This window comes from Austrofundulus limnaeus, unplaced genomic scaffold (assembly GCF_001266775.1).
Source record: "Austrofundulus limnaeus strain Quisiro unplaced genomic scaffold, Austrofundulus_limnaeus-1.0 Scaffold88, whole genome shotgun sequence".
Lineage (NCBI taxonomy): Eukaryota > Metazoa > Chordata > Actinopteri > Cyprinodontiformes > Rivulidae > Austrofundulus > Austrofundulus limnaeus.
In genome coordinates this window covers 180,407-202,808 of record NW_013952490.1, presented here as the reverse complement: position 1 = coordinate 202,808, position 22,402 = coordinate 180,407, and the positions used below count along the sequence as shown (strand labels likewise).

General features: G+C 40.0%; 2 protein-coding genes across 6 annotated transcripts in view; one reads left to right on the top strand and one right to left on the bottom strand.

Annotated features, from left to right (window-relative positions):
- The window catches only part of rorb (RAR-related orphan receptor B), a 22,342-nt gene extending 5,172 nt beyond the window's left edge, over positions 1-17,170 (top strand). Inside the window, exons 2-10 of the mRNA XM_014012046.1 lie at positions 9,318-9,403; positions 9,498-9,639; positions 10,238-10,669; positions 11,039-11,160; positions 11,441-11,573; positions 11,699-11,806; positions 11,951-12,061; positions 12,283-12,395; positions 12,588-17,170. Of these exons, the coding sequence (XP_013867500.1) occupies positions 9,318-9,403; positions 9,498-9,639; positions 10,238-10,669; positions 11,039-11,160; positions 11,441-11,573; positions 11,699-11,806; positions 11,951-12,061; positions 12,283-12,395; positions 12,588-12,752 (1,412 nt within the window). The 3' untranslated portion in view covers positions 12,753-17,170. The remainder of the gene's footprint in view (positions 1-9,317; positions 9,404-9,497; positions 9,640-10,237; positions 10,670-11,038; positions 11,161-11,440; positions 11,574-11,698; positions 11,807-11,950; positions 12,062-12,282; positions 12,396-12,587) is intronic.
- trpm6 (transient receptor potential cation channel, subfamily M, member 6) overlaps positions 17,094-22,402 on the bottom strand; it is a 21,423-nt gene continuing 16,114 nt past the window's right edge. For 4 of the 5 annotated variants that reach the window (XM_014012045.1, XM_014012040.1, XM_014012041.1 and 1 more), the window contains 7 exons: positions 20,548-20,613; positions 20,161-20,459; positions 19,184-19,266; positions 18,893-19,098; positions 18,740-18,791; positions 18,495-18,607; positions 17,094-17,651 (listed from right to left, as the gene is read on the bottom strand). In XM_014012045.1, coding sequence (XP_013867499.1) covers positions 17,530-17,651; positions 18,495-18,607; positions 18,740-18,791; positions 18,893-19,098; positions 19,184-19,266; positions 20,161-20,459; positions 20,548-20,613 — 941 coding nt within the window. In that variant the 3' untranslated portion in view covers positions 17,094-17,529. Of the gene's footprint in view, positions 17,652-18,494; positions 18,608-18,739; positions 18,792-18,892; positions 19,099-19,183; positions 19,267-20,160; positions 20,460-20,547; positions 20,614-22,402 lie in introns of those variants that run through there. The other variant, XM_014012044.1, reaches the window with a different exon arrangement.

Sequence of the window (22,402 nt, the reverse complement as noted above, 5' to 3'; positions counted from 1 at the left end):
GTGTGTGTGTGTGTGTGTGTGTGTGTGTGTGTGTGTGTGTGTGTGTGTGACCAAAACAAAACATCTAATTTGTGTTTACCTGCATGCACGTTTGCACACGCGCACGCTCATAAAGATGCAAACCACCACGTCCTCAGGTTGCACTTCCACACCATAGCCTCCCTGAGCAATGAATAACACGAGTGCCTGTTACAGCAGCATCCAAAGTCCGCACTCGCAAACCACCCATTAGACTTTAGCTGAGAGCAGATTAGCGTATAAACTCAAGAAGAAAAAAAAACATAAGTGTGTAAATGTGTAACATTCCAAGCTTCGAATAAATTATGTGCAGCAACATAAAGATGCATTATTATGGGGCTTAACTGAGCTTTGTTTCTGCATCGATAAAGGACTGAAACAAAAAACAATACTTGTGTATTTTTGTGTTTAACAATGCATAAATGGCCTCCCTGTTGTGACTCTGAAGGTATAAAAATGATGAAGTTACTTCCTGTGCACATTAGTTGTCAGCTGTAGCTACAGAAAATATTTTTTCCTCTGAAGGTGTTCTACACCAGCAGGTCAATACCACACTGTCTACGATAAGCCTTTAATATGACTTAGCCCGCTGTGGCATCTTTTCTTAATGACAAAGATTAGACTGTTTTAGTGCTAGTAATCTCATTGAAGGAAGTCTTGTTTGGCTCTTGCTCGCTTTCTCTTCCTTTTCTGAGATGCATCTCCTAAATCTGTAAGTGTGCGTGTGCTTACATGCTGTTGATATTAGGTTTGTTGCAATCCACATCGAGAACGCAGTCAGAAAACCAAGCCTGCTCCTGCTGACAGCTTTTTACTTTCTCTCCTTTCAGATTTAACATTCATAAGACATTCTGTTTTAAAATCTCCCCACCGGATATACAGCAAGAGAGAGTGGGTGAAGAGCAGCGCAGATTGGGCCGAGCCGAGCCGAGCCGTGTGATAGTCTTTGTGATCAATTTGCCTCTGTGAGAGATGCCCCTGGGGCCACTTTGGGGAGAACCTTGTTAGGCTGAGTTAAATTGTTGCCCGAGGCGAGCTATTAGCGGCCATCCCTGGGAGAGGACGCACACATGAGATCGCACATGTGCATGCTCACACACTCACTAGAATGAACGCACTGGAAAAGCGCACGCATTTAAAACTGTTCAAAACTAACAAAAAGTTAATGAGAGCCTGCTCATTTACCAGTGTTTACTCTCAGCCCGAGACAGACTGTTTTTGTGCTGTTTGGTTACTGACAGGTGTTACGTAAATACTTATAAATAGCAACCCTCAGTTGCAAATAAATCAGTTTATATCATCAGAAAAAAAAAAAAAAAACCTTAAAGTACTTCAAACTGTTACAAGTAAAGACAAAGTCCATGAGATGTTTTGGAAAAAGGTTGCAGAAACATAAGCTGAAGGCTGAAAAGTTTATGGCTGAAAAATCATAAATAAGCAATACTTTATCAAAATATTAGAAGGGCTCTAAGTGTAAGCAGATTAGCTTCTTACTGAATTAGTATTATAGTGAAACATCAAATAAAGATAGTTTAAGGAAATGTTTTTTTCTTAAATTGTAATGTTTTTATGTTCATTAGTAGTTCTTCACCACCACTTAATTCTATTTTTTTTCTTGCAGATTAAAGTATTTACCTGTCTGCACATTAAATGTATTCTTTTCCAGATGTAAATATATAACAGCATGGTTATTTCCTGAGAAATGGATTGAAACTGTTCCTGAAAGTACACAGAGAAGCAGTTTCAATTAATTTATTAAGAAATAACCAACCACACCATGCACAGCCATATTCAAATCATGCTTTAAAGTTCATTCATTCATTCATTCATTCATTTCTGCAGATTTTCCCATTTACCAATAATATATGATTAATCACACACTCCTGTTTAACTGGAAGCTACGTCCACAAAAAAAAAGTTTCTTTATTGTCTCTGTACTTTCTGTAAAACAAGAGAGCAATTCTATGTCCGTCTCTCTTTGGACATCCTTGCTTTTTTTAATTTCTCTCTGTATGCTGAAATAAGCACCTTTATGCTCCCTTCCCCCTCAAACACACACACCCTCACACTGTCATCTGCAATTAGGCTCAACACAAACACCATAGTAAGAGAGGCGTGAGTTTATGGCAGTACGACCATCGCCGACATGATGTTATTTTCGACTGTATTCCAATCAGTGTGTTACATCCTGTCGGCATACTCTTCTTTGCACTCATTGGCTTCAACCAGCCAGAGCATAAACAGGGTTTTAAACAGCTCAGTGCGCGCGCGCACACACACACAAACACACACGCACGCACACACACACGCACGCACGCATGCACACACACACACACGTGCCTGTGTAACACGAGGGTAAAAATAGAAAATGAGAAGAAACATATGAGAGACGCAGGGTTTTCGACGGTTATTCTTCTCAGCGGTGTGTAAGTTTGCTTCGGCCATGAGAACGAGCCTGGTTTCAGGACGGTAATGACCAGATGCAGGCCCTCTCACACTTGCAATTGCTCCTTCCACTCGGATGCACTCGCTCACTTCTGAAGGAAAGGTCAAAGGCCATCAGGGTCCTACAGGTCACCTAGGGGGTTGGAGTGTGGGGCTGTGTGTGTACAGTGACCATGGGAGGCAAATCTGAGGCGGCAGATGGGGAGACTGTGTATATGAATACATACAGAGCGTGTGTGTGTGTGTGTGTGTGTGTGTGTGTGTGTGTGTGTGTGTGTGTGTGTGTGTGTGTGTGTGTGTGTGGATGTAGGCATTGGGTAAACTCCATGGATTTTTTTTCCCACGTCTCCGATTTGTCTTGAGGACAAATGCTGCATAGTGTGGCAGACTGTGTGCGTGTTAATGTGTGTGTTTGTGTGTGTGAGGTTAGATGGGGGAGGTCATATTGGAGAATCATAGGTCTGCTTTCTGAAAGTTTTGTAGGGATGAACGCGTTTGAGCATGTTCGAGCGTGTGCTCCTGTTTGTTTGAACGCGTCTCTGGGAGCATGTTGGTGTGAGTCCGTGGATATGTGTGCGTGTGAGTTTGTGTGCGTTAATGCGCGTGTGTGTTAATGCGAATCGATGCACTGGATGACAGCCAGTGGCCCCCTTCTGTTTCCTCTCTGTGGCGTCCAATCACGCCGCGGTGCTATATTCTCGGCGCAAACCGCAGCTGATCCCAGACCTGCTATCTGAGCAATTACCCAGAGTGCTTTGGGGCTGCATGGCAAGCTGGACAAGCTCGTGCCCTCTGACATACAGCATGGGGGGCAGGGAAATAGGGACTTTTTTCTGTTTGTACGTGTGTTTTAAAGTATCTGTGTGTGGGATGAGGTGTGTGTTGGGAGGTAAAAATGATGGACTGTAGCTTTATTGTACAACAAGGTGATGGTGTTACAGGATGGACAAAGACGTGCTTTGGCGGTAAAGGCTAGCAATGGGGGGAGGGGAGATGAGCACACTGCATGGCATTATGATTATTACTTTGACAGAGAACAAAAACAGAGCTGTGTCACCTTGTAGATAAATGCTGTCGATATCGACTGCGTTCACCAGTCAGCCTAGGCCCGGTCTGAATCTGGTCTGATTGTTTACATTATTAATTCATCATTCATTTAATCATGTAAATGATTCCTTTACACAACACTGAAAACTGTTTCACTTCTCAAACTGTCTAAATAAACGTGGTGGAGCAGTTGACTCTTCATTTCTATTAACTGTGAGGAAAAGGAAGCCTCAAACTGATCAGAGAATTAATAAATCTACAGGTTTATAGTACAACATTGCTAACCTGTAGAGAAAAGGACGTTCTTTTGTTGCAATAAAGATAGAGTGAGATGCCTAAAAATGATGTGCCGCAATGATACAAAGCTGCACTTTTCTTAGAAATGCATTTCTGCCTCAAAGAAAAACACGACAAACATACGATTAACGCTGTACACTGGTGACTGAGGCACACAAAGTAATAAAGTTAGTTAAGTGTATTTCCCGTTATATATTTTCTTTAAGAAAAGATGAGAGTCCACCACCCTTCAGAATAAGCTTTAGATGTTGCCGATAGCAAAAGCAGTGGAAAGTAAAACAGCACACAGCAGACGTCCGTTTGAATCCACACACAGTGGCGGTGTTTCATTGATTTTAATGGGACAGTGTGATGTGGAAACATGACAGGAGACACGGGGGAGATAACCCAAGCAGCACTGCTATAAGCTATTCCCAGCAGTGTGCATTAACCCACTCGACAATCACGCCACCAGAAGTTTTCTCGATGTTTTTCATCATCGACAGAGAGAGAGAGAGAAAGCGTTCGTTCCTCTCTAAGCTCTGCGAGACTGAAGCAGAGTTTGTCTGAGAGATGGAAATAGATCATGAAATACAGAAACTGAAATGATTTCCCAGTCACACAGCCACTTATAGCGAGGCGGAACACTCGGAGACAAGTGAAGAAGTCAAACAGACTGAAGTGAAGGGGAGGCTGCACACTGATAGCATAATTCACGGCATATAGGCATCTAAGATCAGCTCCAGAGTTGTTGAGATTTAACGAGGGGTGGTGGGGGGTAAAATGCCGATCCCCTTCATTTTTCCCAGAAGATATCTAGTTAACTGCGAAAAAGCTATACATATTTTTTAATGAAGCGAAGATGCCGCCCACATTCATCCCGTCAAGTCAACCCTAGAGACTTCAGTGGGAGTCGTGTTTGCATTTCTGAAGGTTCTGACACTGGCAAAAGTTATGGCAGAAAGTGATTTCAACTGTTCTTTAAACTGTGACACTAAAATATCAACCTCCAGTGCGCTCTGTTGCATAGCTGCGTGATACTGAGTGCTGCTCTGGGAATGATTCTGCTGTCGAACCACGCTGCAGGCTGAATGAATGAAACATGCATGTCCAGGCTGCCCCTTTGGCAACGCTCAAACACAGAATCTAAAACATGTACAGCAACATCTAGTGGCCCTAACTTGCAGTTGCATTGTCCGAATGAAGGAGGAAAGCCAGCTTGTTTATTGTGAGTGTTTTGTTTAACCCTGTACCACACAATGTGCGAGGAATAATACAGTTTAAAGCAAAGTATCTCAAAGATATTGGTGTACGGCTGCTGCTTTTTCATGCAATATCTAATGCAGATAATTAGGACTCTATTTAGAGAAAGGGCCAGTCTTGGAAATACACAGGAGATCCTCGCTTCATTAAAAATCAATTATCACAACACACGTGCCGGAGCAATACAGCCCTCGTGGCCACAATCTGCAACACACATCTCTCACGTTACCATCTCTGCCGTGTTCTTTGTGAAAATCATCTCTGGTCGGTTCTATCTTTTTCCTCTCTCCAGAGATTGTGCACACCTGATCCTCTTCTTAGCTAAGGAATTGCCAGCGTTGCAGTCCTGCTCTTACATAATGACCTCAGGATAACGCTCGTCCTTCCACTGGCCGAGGATGCTGTCAGTCACTCTGCTCTGACTGGGTCGACTCAGGTCGGAGGAGTCGTACCGGCAAACCACCCATAAAAAACAAATAGCTAGAGGGCAACAGAATCTTGTAGCTTTTTTCCCTACTCGTGTTCTCACCAGATATGGATTTGCATGGAGAGAGGTTAAGCGAACAGCTGCATTAGACATGTTTTATATCAGGTTTTTTATTACTTTCAGGCTGCAAATTTGCTTTCCAATTTAATTTAATCTTTCGGTTGCTTTTAAATCTAACAAACATCTTAATTCCGCTACATGTCGAAACCACCTCTGCAGTCAAAGTTCATCGTTCTGTCGACTTGACGTGGATGTAGGAGTCTTTTTTGTAAACATTTCACAAAGCCTCTGCTGCTGGGAGAGTACGCCGGGGCAATCGGTTGGCTTTACACGCCGATGACATCACTTCCTTTAAGCGTGTGACAGCTTAGCACATCATTGCTGTGACAGCCAGACGAGTGCGGCGAGTGGGTGGTCACCCTGGCAACAGTAATGCTGTCATGACTGTCTCTTTGTATCCTACCTGACAGTCACCACAGGCAATAAGCACAACACACACACACACACACACACACACACACACACACACACGCACATATTTCTATATTTGCATCAAACTGAGGACATTGTATTGACTTCCATTCATTTTTGTAACTGTATTTATGCCTAACCCAGACGTTTTCCCTAAAACTAACCATTACTGGTCTATAGTTAACACTGACCTGCACCAAGACTTAACTCACACCATACATCTAAACCAAACTAGCAAAGCACAGCAGAGCTGCAGACAAAGTGGGAACATTGAAGAGGTCCTCATTTTACATTAAATACCTCACTTTGATAGTAACTATGGTGCAAATGGTCCTCACTCTGTAGTAAAAACAACTACACACACAGAAAAAGAGAGAGGCATAAACATCAATGCTCTGCCTTTGGTGCTAATAAAAAGTGAGTTATTGACTCAAGAATCTCTGCTGCTGCCACTGGATATAAAGTAAGAACTGCTTCAGAGCAAAGCTGCACATGGGTTTGTCTGAAACACTTAAAGATTGTAAAAAAAAAATAAACAAAAACAAATCAGCACTCAGGTTAGGTTTTTATCACATAAATTCTGTCAAAACAACTTTTTGTGCCTCCGCCAAATGACACGGGGTATGCCAAGACAAGAAATCTTGTTTTTGAATGGAGGATTAAAAGCATCATGCACACACCTACACACACACACACACACACACACGCACACACGCACACACACACACACACACACAACAATGCACACACCCCCACACACACACACCATAAACATTCACTTACAGTTTGTCAAACTCAGACGGACATTTATGTTATCTTTCCCCGTGTCTTTTTTTGTTTTTATTTTTTTACAAGTGAAATGCTTACTCTGAAACACACACACAGAAACAATGCACATGCCCACACGGTGATATTCGTTTGGGCATAATTATGTGATACAAAGAGGAGTATAATCTGCCATGGGGTAAAAAAAGGAACACAGTGAGGATATGATGTAAATTGCAGAGCAGAAACTGTAAAGACACGCTGTGGGGAAATGTAAAGGTTTTTTTTTGACAAATCAACAGAAATTATGACTAAAACTATGTATATTCAAATAACAGTGGCAGGTGTGGGCTGAATGCATACAAAGTGTTTGAACCCATGAAGATTAATTTAGCTCCAGATTAACATTTGAGTCAAAGAGTTTGACTAAAAATCAAAAAGAAACTACAAAGAGTGAGAGGACGATGGAAATCACTCATTCTGCTCAGCTTCCTGTTTGCAGCTCACATGTGGTCTGTTGACATCAGCCATGTTTGACCCATTTACAGACTAATAATAGTGTGTTACAGGCCACGTTCATTGACAGGTCTGTTTATGGTCCAAGTCCAGAGCTCAGCTCTGACCCAGTTTAGATCCAGTTGGCCAAGAACTGGTGGAAATGGGTCACATCACCAAAACTAAGAGCAACAAGCTTTATTATAAGTACAAAAAAAAAAGATTCAGTGTCCTGTTGTCTGAATCAAGACATCATACCCAGATCAAAATTTGACCAGATTGTCATTAACCAAGACAATGACAAAAAATTATCCATCTTACCCACTTTTTGATTTCTGGTTATGGGGGAGCTGGTGCTATTCCCAGCAGACATTGTGAGAGAGGTGGAGGACACTTCGGACAGGTTGTTCATCCATCACAGGACCACACAGAGGCAGACAGCCATTCATTTATCAAACATACATGTTTTGGTAGGTGGGAGAAAACCCACCTGTGCACAGGGAGAATGTGCAAACTCCACGCAGAAAGAGCTCAGGCTGGGAGGCGATGAGTAATTTAGAGATATATGAATATAATAAACAACTAAAGGGTGAATGTTTATGGAAACAATAGGTTTCCACAATCCTATAGTTTTTTAAACTGCATCTAAAAAGGTCTCACTGCAAATCAGTTTCACATGTACCCGCTGGCATAAGCAGAAGAGTAGTGTAAATAAATGTGCATTAAGTCTCAAAATATGAAATAAAACTCATCTTTTAAATATTTGTGCCTATTCATTGTTGAAGATTTACATGAGTTGTCTGCTCTTATATAGAGAATGCTATTCTAGTCTGTACATGTGCCTGCACTGATCCTCGTAAGAGATTATCCAGTTATGTATACTGCACACTCATTCCACCATGTTTAAATTAAATATAAACACACAATATATGCATGACAAAATGTGTGCGCAAAGCTAAAATTCTTCATATTCACTTAAATACAGTATATAGCCAAATATATCATAGCAGAAAAGGGTAGTTAAAGCGGAGTCAATTAGTGTGGATCTGCTTGTTGATTTCACCAATTTCTGGACTTTTTGTAAATTTCATAAAATTATGCAGAAATTGCCACAAGTGGGACTATGCAATGTGACTGCATGTGAGCTGCTGCTGGAGATGCAGCATATCACAGCGCTCAGCAGAAGAAGGAACCAGCTCGTCGGGAAATAATTTAGGATTAGTTAGGCTGTCTAATCTCTTTATAGAGACTGTGCCATCTCAGCAGCATACCTGCCTACCTCTACATTCATGAACATCCATCTCTTAGTAGGAACCAAGCCTCTCTTTTCATACATTATGGATAACATGCTCAAGATATCCATGACGGGGGCTTCTGCGTGTTGAAATCGTTTCTGATCACATTCTGTGCCTTTGGTTGCGTCTGTACATGGAGCTGCCTGTGCACAGTGAGTAAGATATGACAAAGAAAAAGTAGTGAAACTAGTACAAATATGTAGATTACAAAAAAAGCTAAAGTTTGACTGCGTTGTAGTAGGACAACTAAATGTGTTTGTGCAAACTAAAAAAATGAACCTTAAAAAAAAGAGAGAGACAGAGAGTGGTCCTTCAGTGATGTAACTGGTTTTCTCTTTGTGGACAAGCCTTTTAACCTGCAGGGGTCTCTACTTTAGGCAAAACACAAAGCATCCACTCACACAATCTATTCATTTACTTGAGAGTGTGCATGTTTGTGTGCACATAGCGTGTGCACTTATGCAGCCCTGAGTGTCACAGTTAGTGGAAAACTCCTGCAAAGACATAATAAATTTCTACATGTCACTGTGCCCTTGTGACTTTGGAGGTCAGAGAAATTGTGTCCTCAGACAAACTGTAAGTTCATTCAGGTACTTCTGCCAACCAGGTTGTCTTTTTCAAATTAAGAGCCTCAGCTGGGGTTCAGCATCTCTGACTGAAGGTGTACAGTGGAGATGGGGAGCAAAGGTCTATGCTGAGTTCAGAATGCAATTTTTTTTATTGAAAATCTTTTTTTATTTTTGCTTTGCTTGCAGCCCAAATCGAAGTTATACCATGCAAAATCTGCGGAGACAAATCATCAGGCATCCACTATGGAGTCATTACATGTGAGGGCTGTAAGGTAAGACTTCTTGAGAAATTCTGCACTCAGTTTATGCCGAGTCTTAGCTCCTGTCATATCTAAAGCCTGTATTTTTCTGTTGACATTTATCCAGGGTTTCTTCAGACGGAGTCAACAAAACAATGCCTCGTACTCCTGCCCCCGCCAGAGGAACTGCCTCATCGACAGAACAAACCGAAACCGCTGCCAACACTGCCGCCTGCAGAAATGTCTCGCCCTAGGAATGTCCAGAGATGGTGAGGCCCAGTTTACCTTCATATATATGTATATTTTTTTTGTAATTTTTCCAAAAACAATATCCAACGTACAATTGGACATCAGCTGTATGCACCATTTTACTTCTAACTGTCCCACAAAATAGGGGTGGGAGTATCCTAGTATTTATATTAACAATACCAAGATGGGTACTGGTATAAGTGATGTCAAGCTGTGAGATCAATTCTTTAGTTTACGTTTGTCTCAAATGTAAAAAACACAGTCAGTAGTGCAGAGTCTTCAAATTCTTCATCATGCCCATGTGCAAAGGAAGTTATTTTTGTTTTGTCAACATGGTTATATGTATTTTTCTTACATTGTTGCATTTTTTTGCACAAGTGATTTTTTTAAGCAGTTGTGTGTAGTAGAAGGCAAAATTATTCAATGAACGTGACAATTGATATTAGAATCTGCAATACTGGCCCTGTATTTATGCGGTATCAGATCTATACCAAATTTCCTAGTGTCACTCACCTCTTCTGCTAAAATAAATTTACAGGTTTTTTAGCTAAAGCTGATTTAAAAAAAAAAAAACACTAAATTTGTCACCCTATTTTTTGCTCTTTTCCGCCCAAACAGCGGTGAAGTTTGGCCGAATGTCCAAAAAGCAGCGCGACAGCCTATATGCAGAGGTCCAGAAGCACCAGGCACGACTTCAGGAGCAGCGACAGCAGCAGACTGGTGAAGCTGAAGCTCTGGCACGCGTTTACTCATCCAGCCTAACCAACGGACTGTCCACCCTCAACCATGAAATTGGGGGCACTTATGCCAATGGCCATGTCATAGACCTACCCAAAGGGGGCCATGGCAATGGAGGAGGAGTGCCAGGGGGATACTATGGGATCGATTCCACCCAGCCGTCTCCAGACCAGTCGGGTTTGGACATGTCCGGCATGAAGCACATTAAGCAGGAGCCGGTTTATGACCTGACGCCAGTACCCAACCTGTTCAGCTATGGAGGCTACCAGGACAGTCAATTTGGACCCAGCAATGTCAGCATGGGAGAGCTAGGTAAATAACGCTTCATACGTTAAATATGATAGAATGGTTCATCTTAAAATATGGAAAAGTTATTCTTTTTGATTAATTATTAAGGACAAAGTAGTTCTGGAAGAAAGTGTGAGTCACAGTCCTAATCTGAAAGCACAACAGGAGATCAGACAGGCTTACATGGTTAGCTGACAATGTCATATCATCTGCACACCTTCAACAGATAGCACAGATTTAGTTAAAATTAAGTAACTGTTAGAGTAGGGTGAAAACAGGACTAAAATATCCATAATTTTTTGTTTTTAAATGTTCTTAGCATCTGCAACATAGCATGCATATTACTTCAGCATCACTTAGTTTATAAAAAAAGAAAAAATGTCTCTCTTTCAGACCGTATTGCTCAAAATATCATCAAGTCACACCTGGAAACATGTCAGTATACAACAGAGGAGCTGCAGCAGCTAGCCTGGCAGACACATTCATATGAAGAGGTCAAGATGTACCAGAGCAAGGTGAGGTTTGCAGGTTGCATCATCACCTTCATGCATGGACATGGATTGTTGATGTTACCTAATGTGTGTGTTACCTATGATACCTTTAGAGGTCCTATATTGGCAGTGGTTCAAAGCTAAAATTAATCCAAATTTAATTAAAAACAAATGCTGACATCCATTTGCTTCAGTTTGCAAAGTCATGTTGCATTTGAACACTTAGCCAGTACTTTTTAGTGACATGTCGGTAACTTCTTAAATACGGAGCATGTTTGTCAAAACCTGTCGTGTTTGATTTCAGCCGCGGGACGTGCTGTGGCAGCAGTGTGCCATCCAGATCACTCATGCCATCCAGTACGTGGTGGAGTTTGCCAAGCGCATCTCAGGGTTCATGGAACTGTGCCAGAATGACCAAATCCTCCTCCTCAAGTCAGGTGAGCTCTACTGTCAGAGCTAAATCAATTGTGTTTTAGCACAAGCTAAACGATGGTGCTGTACTCTAGTTATAATAATAGTGTCACAATGAACACATCATGATACGTCTGAATGGTTGTGACAGGTTGTTTGGAGGTGGTCTTGGTGCGGATGTGCAGGGCGTTTAACCCCCTCAACAACACTGTGCTTTTTGAGGGGAAGTACGGAGGCATGCAGATGTTCAAAGCTCTAGGTAAGACACTGGTATTCATATGTTTCATCTAAAATACTAATCAATACTAAAAATAGGCAATTCTAGCATTTGCTCATCACCTTAGTACATGATTAAAATGAGTGTAATGACATTTTTGTTCGCACTTGTGTGTGTCCTTTGAAGGTTGTGATGACTTAGTGAGTGCAGTGTTTGACTTTGCCAAGAGCATGTGTTCACTGCAGCTAACAGAGGAAGAGATTGCACTCTTCTCAGCAGCTGTACTAATTTCTACAGGTCAGTGTTTCCACTTACACAAATGTACAACAGGAAATGAGCATGGCTTTTGGTGCATGCATGACATTTACTCTTGCTATTATGTTAGGACTGACATAAATTTATCCTTTCAAATATACCTTGTTGTGAAGCGGACTTACAGCCAAACTAGATATATGACTAACTCTGCAGTCATCAAACTTTTATCACTGAAATTATTTTTTACACTCGTTTATTCTCAGATCGGCCCTGGCTCATGGAGCCTCGAAAAGTCCAGAAGCTCCAGGAGAAGATCTACTTTGCCCTGCAGCACATTATGCAGAAGAACCACATGGATGAAGATGCACTGGCTAAGGTTGGCAAAACCTTTATAAGAACATATTAGACCTAGCTTTGAGGTCCAACAACATCCAAATTAAGCTTTTTCTGTCCTCAAAGATTGCTCAAATATGTAAAAGAAGAATAATAAATAGAAGCACAAAATACTTTTGTAGGTTTTCAGTCTAGATTCTCATATTTTTGACCATCTTTTCATCTGGTTTTGCAGTTAATCAGCCGAATCCCAACCCTGTCTGCCCTGTGCACCCTCCATACCGAGGAGCTTCAGGCCTTCCAGCAACTCCATCCAGAAACAGTCAACGTCCTCTTCCCTCCCCTCTACAAAGAACTCTTTAACCCTGACCCAAACTCTGCTATGGTGATGCCCAAGTGACCGCCCGTGGTCCAAACGCACCAAACAGCCACCGAAGAGGACCAATCAATTTACGTGTGCTCCATCTGACAAGACAACAGTGACCATGTCGACTGCGTCATTGTAGCAACCAGGTATTTTTGAGATCCGCCCCCAGGCTCGTTTCAGACCGGTGGGTGAGGATTCATCTACTAGAAACTTGCGTTACCGCCAACAACACTAGGAATGTCCTGCACTTATCCCATCCTGTTCACCGCTACAGTCTGAAGAATGTATATATAAATGAAGAGCATGCCCCGGCCACAACCTCAGAGGGGCTTCCATGTGTTCCTGAACTGAAGTGACTGACCAGAAATGTACAGATTTTAAAACAGCTAGAGACTATTTTGAGCTGTCAAAACTTTTTTTTAATGTGGGTAAGTTAATTTGATTTAACTTAGAAAAAAAATTGTTTTGTTCTTTTTTTTCACATGAAGACTTTGTGACAATGAAGGAGCTGGATAAGGGATTGAACTGGATTTAGAGAAGTTATTGTAGATATTCTTCTAGTGGAGAACAGATTCCAGTATTATTTCTTGTTCTGTTTAAAGTAAGTTAGTCCTCCTAATTTAAATATAAAGCAGCCCACCGTGGCTGTGACTATACCTTGTCTGTGTTCTATTTTATTTGGTAGTTTGTGTACAGAATTTGTAAAGCTGCGACTTGTAAAATGAATATTGGGCAAAAAACCTGGGCGACAATTTGGGTATGTTGATATACAGAAGCCTTGTCTGGATTTTGTTCATATGTATAGAAGGAGTTATATCCTTCTGGTCGAACCTTATAGAAATGTAAAAAGAGGATATGAAGGATTTAAAAAGAAAATAATTGCTACTACTTTTCAAGGAGAAGATGTATACATACATAGTCTATTTTGCGAGAAAAAGAAATCTGGCAGATTTGCCGTCCTATCAATCATTTGTGTCACGTTGCAATAATTCTGTCCAATAATAGCTGGATTGCTTTCGAACAATCAACCTGTAAGGACTCATCCAAAACCAGGACCTCATGATGATCTCCACACCTCTTCCCTCCATCCCTTTACTCGGCTCTTTATCTCAAATACAGTATATCAGGACCTTTGCAACATGCTTTTGGCAGACAAATGGATAGAAGTCAGTGAACATATGTATAAATAATCCACCAAAAAATGTGAAATTTTCTATACGAACTTGAATTAAAATAACTTTCTAATCACTCTAACCGATATGAGCAAGGTATGCTCTCATCCTGCCGTTTGCACGATCGAGTCCATGGATGTCAGACACTCCAAGCTGTAAATATGTCGGACCAGTACTCTAAAGAGAAATAACTTTCACAAAAACGTTGCTAATCTTACTGCTTCTTTTCAACCTCTTGCCCATGTTTCATAGCTGTTTAAAGTAGGGTAGAAATCCTAACTAGAATGCACTATTTTATGTTCTTGATCATCAATGATGTCTAACAATCATTGTGACAAATGGTATTCTTTCCACTTCAAACTCAGTGTGCCACAGTTTGAGGTCAGGATGTAAGACATTACAGCACTAAAAAAAAGTGAAGAAATGTCGTGTAGCCTCCACTGATTTAAATACCATTTTACAGCCAAACAAACACGCTAATCATGCAGAAAGCTGTGCTAGACAATCACATTTTGTGTGAAGCCATTCTGTATTTGTTAGCACTTAAAAGTGTTTTTAATTTGGAATCTGTGTTTAAAAAAAAGAATAATCATAATGGGCTAAGTGCACCTTTATCCACTCAGATTTTTTTGTTGTTTTTGTCTTTTTCAAAAAAAAATATTCTGAAAGAAATTTTTAGAGAGGATATACATTTTGGGTGCTTCTGCATACAGCCATGATATGGATGCATTCAGTGAGTTTGCAATTTTCTAAACATTTTAAACTCTTACATAGCTCTTTTACGCAATCTTTAAATGCCATGATGTTTAGACTCTGACCTAGTGTTACTAAGCACTAAAAACTCCTCTGAAGGTTTTTTTTATGTTTGAATATGTCTTTGCACAGTGGCCAAATCTTCACCTCTCTACAGAGGACGGACATACTCAGACTAATTTGTTAACAGAGAAAATATGAACTCTAACACTGCTTTTTATCTGTTCATGTTTTTTTTCCCCCCACATCGACTATATAACATGTGGTAATGCTAACCTTCAGTAATCATCAGTCTGGTCCTGTTACTGGTTCCTCCAAAGTACTGCAGCTTTCCTTGAATCCCCTGACCCGAGCACAGATCAGAGGCCGGTGACTCTTAAAGACAATCACTCGCTCAAGACTTGATGCACTACATAGCATCTCTCAGGGAGCAGATTTTTTTTCTCAATTTTCATTAAAAAAGAGGGTTTAATATTTTTGGAAATTTACTAAGAAATTTAATTATAAAAGAATGACTTTTTAGAATTTAAAGTGCATATGCTGCTAACGTATGCCATCAAAGTAATCTGCCCAGACAAGGCTTTGATAGAAATGTGTGTTTGTCGGGGTGTGTGTCTGTGTGTGTGTGTGTAGAGCATGAATTCACTGTCCATATATCTTTGTAGAGACATTTTTACACCATAAAAGACAACAAAAAGAATGGAGTCTCACTCTTGGTTCATGTTTACAGCTACATATGCAGCTCTCAAAACAACTGAAGCGCTGTTCCATCAGGCCTGAGACAGTGAATTCTAACTCTAAATGTTGGAAGTTTTTGTATGTGATTTTTATTTTTAATTTTTGCTTCCCTCATTAGACTGTGAATCAAAGGTGGGTGAAACTGGGTTGTGGGGGAGGGGGGGGGGAATAAGTGACAGCCAATACTGTAAGTATAACTGTAGCAATAAGAACTGGAGGCATTTACTACTGTCATGTTTGCATTGTAAGATTATTATTATTATTATTTTCTTTTTCATTTTATTAATATTATTATTCTTGTTCTTATGACTACTATTCTTCTCTTACTATTAGCCTATTGTTGTTCTGTTCTATTTGCATGACGTTTCATTACAGTGAAACATTTTGGGGCTTCTTTGCGTTTCCTTCTCTCATGGTGTTGTAGGTTTCGACAGGGTGGGGTGGGGTGGGGGGAGTGTTCAGCAGGTTATTGTTTAGGGGAAATTCCACATCACCTCATTCAAAAAAATATTTCAAACGTTTACTTTTTTTAATGCTCTAATTTATACAGAACTGATTTCAAATTTTCATTAAATTTTAAATGATATTTGTCACCTGATGAATGTGTGAAGTGATATAAATCAATGGATGGACCCCTTTTGAGCTGGCCTTACTGAACTGGGTTGGAAACCCTTTATCTGCTGTTTTTTTTGTTTGTTTGTTTGTTTGTTTTGCTTTTATTAAAGGGTGGGGGGACTCGGGGTGATGCGGGTGGGGTAATCTATTCTGAATGTTATGGAGTAGCCTGTTCAGCATGTAGGGGCTGAACGCATCATGCGCCTTTTTCCTGCTCCATCAACACAGAATGACATCACAGAACGCACAATCTTATTTATTTGCAATGACGAGTTGTGCAGACATTTTACCACAGCTGATCTGAAACACTCTTCATACTCACAAGTCACACACTACAAACCTCCTCCTCCCTTTTGTAAGAAAACTTTGTGCGAGTATGTGTGTGAGTGAGAGAGTAAGAGAGAAACAGCAAACAGCGAGTTGTTTGCTCTACCAATGCTTTGTAATCTTTCTTGATGCATTACACCTGTGCAATTGGAGTAGTTTTGGGGAAAAAAAAGTTTATTTATTTGTTTTGTTTTGTTATTTTGGAATGTTTTTGCCTCCCAGCAAGAGCAAATGAAACAAAATGTAGCAATCTGTATCCAGAACCTAAAAAAATGAAAAAAGGTACTTGGGCTACAGAACCTCTTTTACACAGGACTAACAAGATGATCAATTTTAATAAAGTACAAACATAAGTCATTTTGTTTGTTTTCAAAGTGCCATAGTTAGTGAGGAGTAAAAGGACTGGCAGAGAGAGGCTTAGATGCTTTACTGTGGGAGTTTACATTAAAAGATGAAGAAATAAAGGGGAACTCCATGGAAAAGTTTAAGTGATTACACTGAAAAAACTGTTTTTACATTTTATGCTTTTTTTAATGTTGGGGACTTTGCTGGACTCTGAACTCATCTTTGAATCCACTGTAGCATTTCAATGTTCATAAAAGCAGAAAGGAGTGTGTGTACACATGCATTTGTGTTAAATGGGAGTAAAAAAAAAAAAAAAAAAACACCCAGAGCTGAAGAATCAGACTGGGCTGAAGTTCAGAGGTCTTAGCGAGTCCTCTTTTGAGATGTACATAAAATGTGAAGGTCTGAAGTGATTTTTTTTTTGTTAAATTCTATATTTTATCGCTTTTGTAGACATTTTGTTGTGGGAAGGAAAAAAATAAAAGAAATTTTATGGGTGAATTTCTGCCTGGTTTTGTCTGAATCACAAACATGCTTTTTATTTTCATCCTAGTTTTATCTGTATTTTATTAAATACAAAATAATTCTCTAAACATACAAAAATTGTCATTTATATTTCCTTTCCGTTTTGAAAATTAACAGAACCTTATTTTTATTCAATTTTAGACTTTATTAGAAACCAGTTGAAATTACTGTAAATATAACCTTTTAAAGTCAGTTTTCAGATGACAAAGACATCAACCTATCGCCTTGTTTACACTGTAAACACAAAATAACTTCAAGTATTTTACAAAAACATCTCTATAAAAAAACATATGCTCTTTTTCTCGTACTTCCCTGGTCAAAGGTTGCATCCTGGTTTAATTGTCCCCTTCTTTTTCTTTTTCTTCTTCTTCATCATCATCTTCTTCTTCTTCTTCTTTCCCCGACATCGACTCTTCCTCACCGCTGCTCTCACAGCTGCCCAAACGCCTCCTTAAATCTGAACAACAGAAACATCAGTTAGCGACATGTCACTCCAATAACACAGTCATTATCACAAGAAAGAGAATACTGACAGGTCTGGGAGGAAGGCCATGCATCCTGCATGAATAATTTGGTTTGATTTGTTAGAGGAATCTTGGAGAGGACACAAGGAAAAGGGAAGAGAAAACACAACGCACCTTTGAAATATCAAAACAACTGTGTCTGAGTGTTTGCACTCGTGTGTTTGTTTGCTGGGGCTTGTTTGTTTTTGAGCACAGTTTCTTTCCGCACAGTTATCCTCTAGATGCCGGTATCGTGTCTACCCAGAGACATTAATTAATAGCTAATCAAAGCTAATGTCTCAGCAGCACATTGCCAGCACAAAGACATGATTAATACGTAATCAAAGGCCGCGCAGCACAACGCACAAAGCAGGGCCCACCCCCATGCCTCAAACACAACTGTTGTTACAGAAATAAACGAAGACTCGCTGCTTAATTAGCTGGCTGTTGGTGCGTGCTGTCTTCATTTGAAGTTGTCGGGGATTTCTCTCAGAGCCAAGTTAGGCCTCCTGAGTGACGACATAGAGGTGACATACAAATACTCGTTTCTTTATTTACTTATTTGTGTGTGTGTGTGTGTGTGTGTGTGTGTGTGTGTGTGTGTGTGTGTGTGTGTGTGTGTGTGTGTGTGTGTGTGTGTGTGTGTGTGTGTGTGTAAAGCAACAGAAAAAGGTCCACACTTAAATTAAACCTTAAAATTAGTCGACAACATAATTATTTCTAAATAATCACGTCACCAAAACACATTTCCAGACTGTTTCTCTTTATTACAATCACCTGTTTCATGCATTTCTGACCTTTTAAGCCCAGTCTGTGGCAGCAGAAGTTGCAGGAGTGTTTCTGCAGGAACCCGTTGATGGCAGCATCTCCAAGGTTATCAGGACCAAACAGCATCTCATTCCTGCCACCACTGCAGAAAGAAAGAGTGAGTGTGAGACTAAACAAAACAAACTGTTTTATCTGTCTGTCTTTAGCTTATGTTGAAAAATTTGACTCTAAAAGCAAAAAACAGAGGAGTTTGTGAAACTAGATGTTGCTATACCTTTGGTCATCTCCCATAACCACCGTTGGATCAGTCAGCTCTGCCCCAACTCCTGCCAAATACAAAATAATAATAAATAAACAAAAAAGAAAAAGATAACTCTCACACAAATGTACATTAGGCCAAAAACACATGAACGTTAGATTTATTTGCCTTGTATATCGAGCAGCAGAAGCTCTCTGCGGGAGTACTCATAGGTCCAGTGGGAGAATGCCAGCAACATTTCCTCCAGTGAACAGCAGGGGGCGATCTCCTCTCCTGTGTTGTTGTTGTATTTCCTGAAGACGCCTGGCAAGTTTCTCTCAATAGTCAACCACTGACCATTAGAGTGCCAAAGAACCAGCGATACATCAAGAAATCTGGTGGATGGAAGACAAAGTCATCACATGCACAGATAGTGTGTTACACATAGTGTGGACATTGAAGAATAAAACACACACACACCTTGGTGAATGGTGCATATCATCAGGTTTGATCTGGTTAAACACTTGCATCATTTTCTGAGCTGCTCTTTGCTGCTGGATCTCCTTTGGGATGTCAGTTAAAGTGTGAAGGGTTTGAGTTAGTAAAAGAAACTCAAGTTCAAGAAGATTGAGAGTTCTGTGTTTTTACAGGGTAGTGTGGAGTAATAATGAGCAGTGAGTATTTTCCCTGCGACAGGCAGCACTGTGAGCAATCAAAGCTTGGACAATCAGACTGACATTTTCACTGGGAAGTCAAGCTAAAGACTAATCAGAGCAAGATCCGTTCAAGAGCAAAATTCCATCATTTACAACAACTCAAACTCAAAAATATCTCATCAGCCTTCATAAATATTATGGTAAGATGTTTTAACAACTTGTCATCTTTGCCAGTGTCAAATTCTGTACTGCCAGTGACTCCTTCATTTAAACCCCAGAACATATTAGCAACAGGAAAAGTAAATGCATTATTATGATGAAATGAAAGAAAATTTGTAAAATCCAGAATATTCAGAGAAGGAAAATTAGAGCAGTGGTTCCCAAACTACAGTATGTCTGCCGGGCTTTAGTTTATAAAAAATTCCATCCCAAAATATCAGCTGATTTAAAACAAAATGAATAATTTGTGATATTGTTCTCTAGCTGAGAAAATAGTATTTAACAGGAGAAAAAAATATAATATAGAAAGTGGTTAAATTGCAAATAAGTTTGAGTTGTTTTTAGTACAAAAAAAATACTCATATGGATCAGTTCTGAGTACCTTTACTACAAAATGAAGGTGTCTACATGATTCTTTAAACTAAAATCATTCACTTTTCAAAAGTACTCTACATGAGCCCACTTAAAAAAATTCCTTTAGGGTGAAGCTTTGCTAAACAGTCGTGAAACTAACTTTGAGAAAATATGATTTAATCAGTGATTCTTGCTCGACTCCACTTTGAATTGTTTTAAAAGTCTTACCCTTAAACACAGCTGCAGCGCAGTGCTCCCATGGAAATATCTCTGCCAAGCGCGAACCACCTCGGCCTTAAAAGCTTTCACCACGTATACCATTCCAGGCTTTAGCACCTCCTGCTCTGCCCAGGTACATAACACCCGGCAGCCTTGCCGGAGACCCCCATCCAGAGAACCCTCCTCGCTGGACAGCAGCTGCAGCATGGCCGTGTAGCCTCGGGAAGACCAGGAGGAGACAGAACTGGATTCAGGGTCAGTGTCCGAGGACGCGTCCTCCAGAGAGTAGACGCTCACCTCTTCGCCTCCTGAAGACGATGAAGAAACCCTCAGTGAAGTGCAGGAGCAGATACCGCTTATAAACAAGAAATAAGGTGAAAATCTGATTAAAGTTACCAAACATGGAAACGGGAGTGAAGGGGATCGTGTGAGCCAGCCTCATCAGATTGTTTCTCTCCATAGCTTTAAATGGCACAGACAAAAGACTATCAAAAATACAAAAATTATAAAGCAACACTCAAAAATACAGTATTTTAGGATTCAGTGTAGGGGAGACCGGGTACAGTAACAACAAGGGACAGTTGCAACAAGTCATTTTTCTCTGAACAGAAACAAGCTAGAGTGATGACACTCACACTGTACATGCTCAGTTAGATATCGCACCTTGCAAAGAAAAAGTAAGCAAATTCAAAAACTGCTCCAGGATTTATTTGAAAAAAAAAAAAAACAGTTTTTGACGTACCGTACCAAAGTATTTTTTTGCCCAGCTTTATTTTTGTTCTACTGTTGTCACTGTTTATGTGATCCAGCTCAAACCTATATGGTTTAAATTAGTGATATGTTGACTTTTAACTAATATGGTTAACATGTATCCAGATCAGCTTATTTAGCTAACACATGAGGTTTTATCATGGCTGACAGGAAGGGGGACAGTTGCAACAGTTGTTACAACTGTATAAAAACAGAGCACATACAGATGATATTAAGATGTTGAAATTAAGTTTACACTTAAAAAGGTATTGGGTATTCATGACAATTTTATAGTTTAAAACACAAAAGTGTTTAAGATGTATTTTCTGCAGTTTTTGTTTTCAACAGTGGTTTTAAAATCTCAGTTTCTTTCAATGTAAATTTTGCAAAATAGGCGTACAGTGACAATAGGCGAAACAAAAGTAAAATGTCCCACAGATTGTTCTATCATTCTTGTCTCTAAAAACAATATGTGTTTTATATCAATTTGAATCTTTGTCATCTGTATATAAGGTCTACTCATCAAGGCAAATCTGTATTTGTCAATTGATCAAAAAGAATAAATAAATAACACTGTAATATCATTATAACTTACAGTTTTTATTAATTTAGCAATAATATAAATATAAAAATAAAAGTTTTATTAACAGTAAAATATATTGTATTATTAATATGTTGCAACCACCCCCAAACAACGTTGCAACTGTCCTCGCCCTGGGGTCAGTTGCAACATCCGACTTTTCATTTTCAAATGCAAATTGTGAAGAATGTACATGCTTTAATCATCTATAAATGGTTTTGACTATTAACAGACAGATGTAAGTTTATTGTATTAAAATTTGGTTTGTCTAATTCAAACCATCTCTGAGCAACAGAGTCAAATGCAAGAAGTGTTGCAACTGTCCCCGGTCTCCCTACCCCGTGCTCAAAGTGGGCTGGTACTCGCTGATATGCAGTAACCTCACTTTTTACTGTGTGCTCCTCATAAACCTGCAGATATGATTTATTGGTTGGCAGTGGCCAATGATTCCTAAAAACAACAGTATCCAGAGAAATGTGTTACAACAGTCACCATCAGCTGAAAACAGAAGTCATGATCTGCTCTACACTGCTTCTCTTAGGTCAGACTTAATGTTTGTGTATAGAGAAGCAAATCGGAGGCACGGCTGGTCGTGTGACAGGAATCTGATGAGGAGGAGTCAGCTGAGGTGGTTCGGTCATCTGATTCAGGTGCCTCCTGGAGGTTTTCTGGCTATGTCTCACTAGAGGAGACCCTGGGACACAGTTAGAACTTACTAAAGGGTTTATATATGGTCTGGAAACAGTTTGAGATTGGACAAGAGAAGCTAAAGAACCCCACCACATATAAATGAATGAAAATGAACAGATTGATGTTACATAGAGAGCAAATCCTGCTCTGCAACTCCCATTCCAGCATGCTAAATACACACACACACACACACACACACACACACACACACACACACACACACCCACACAC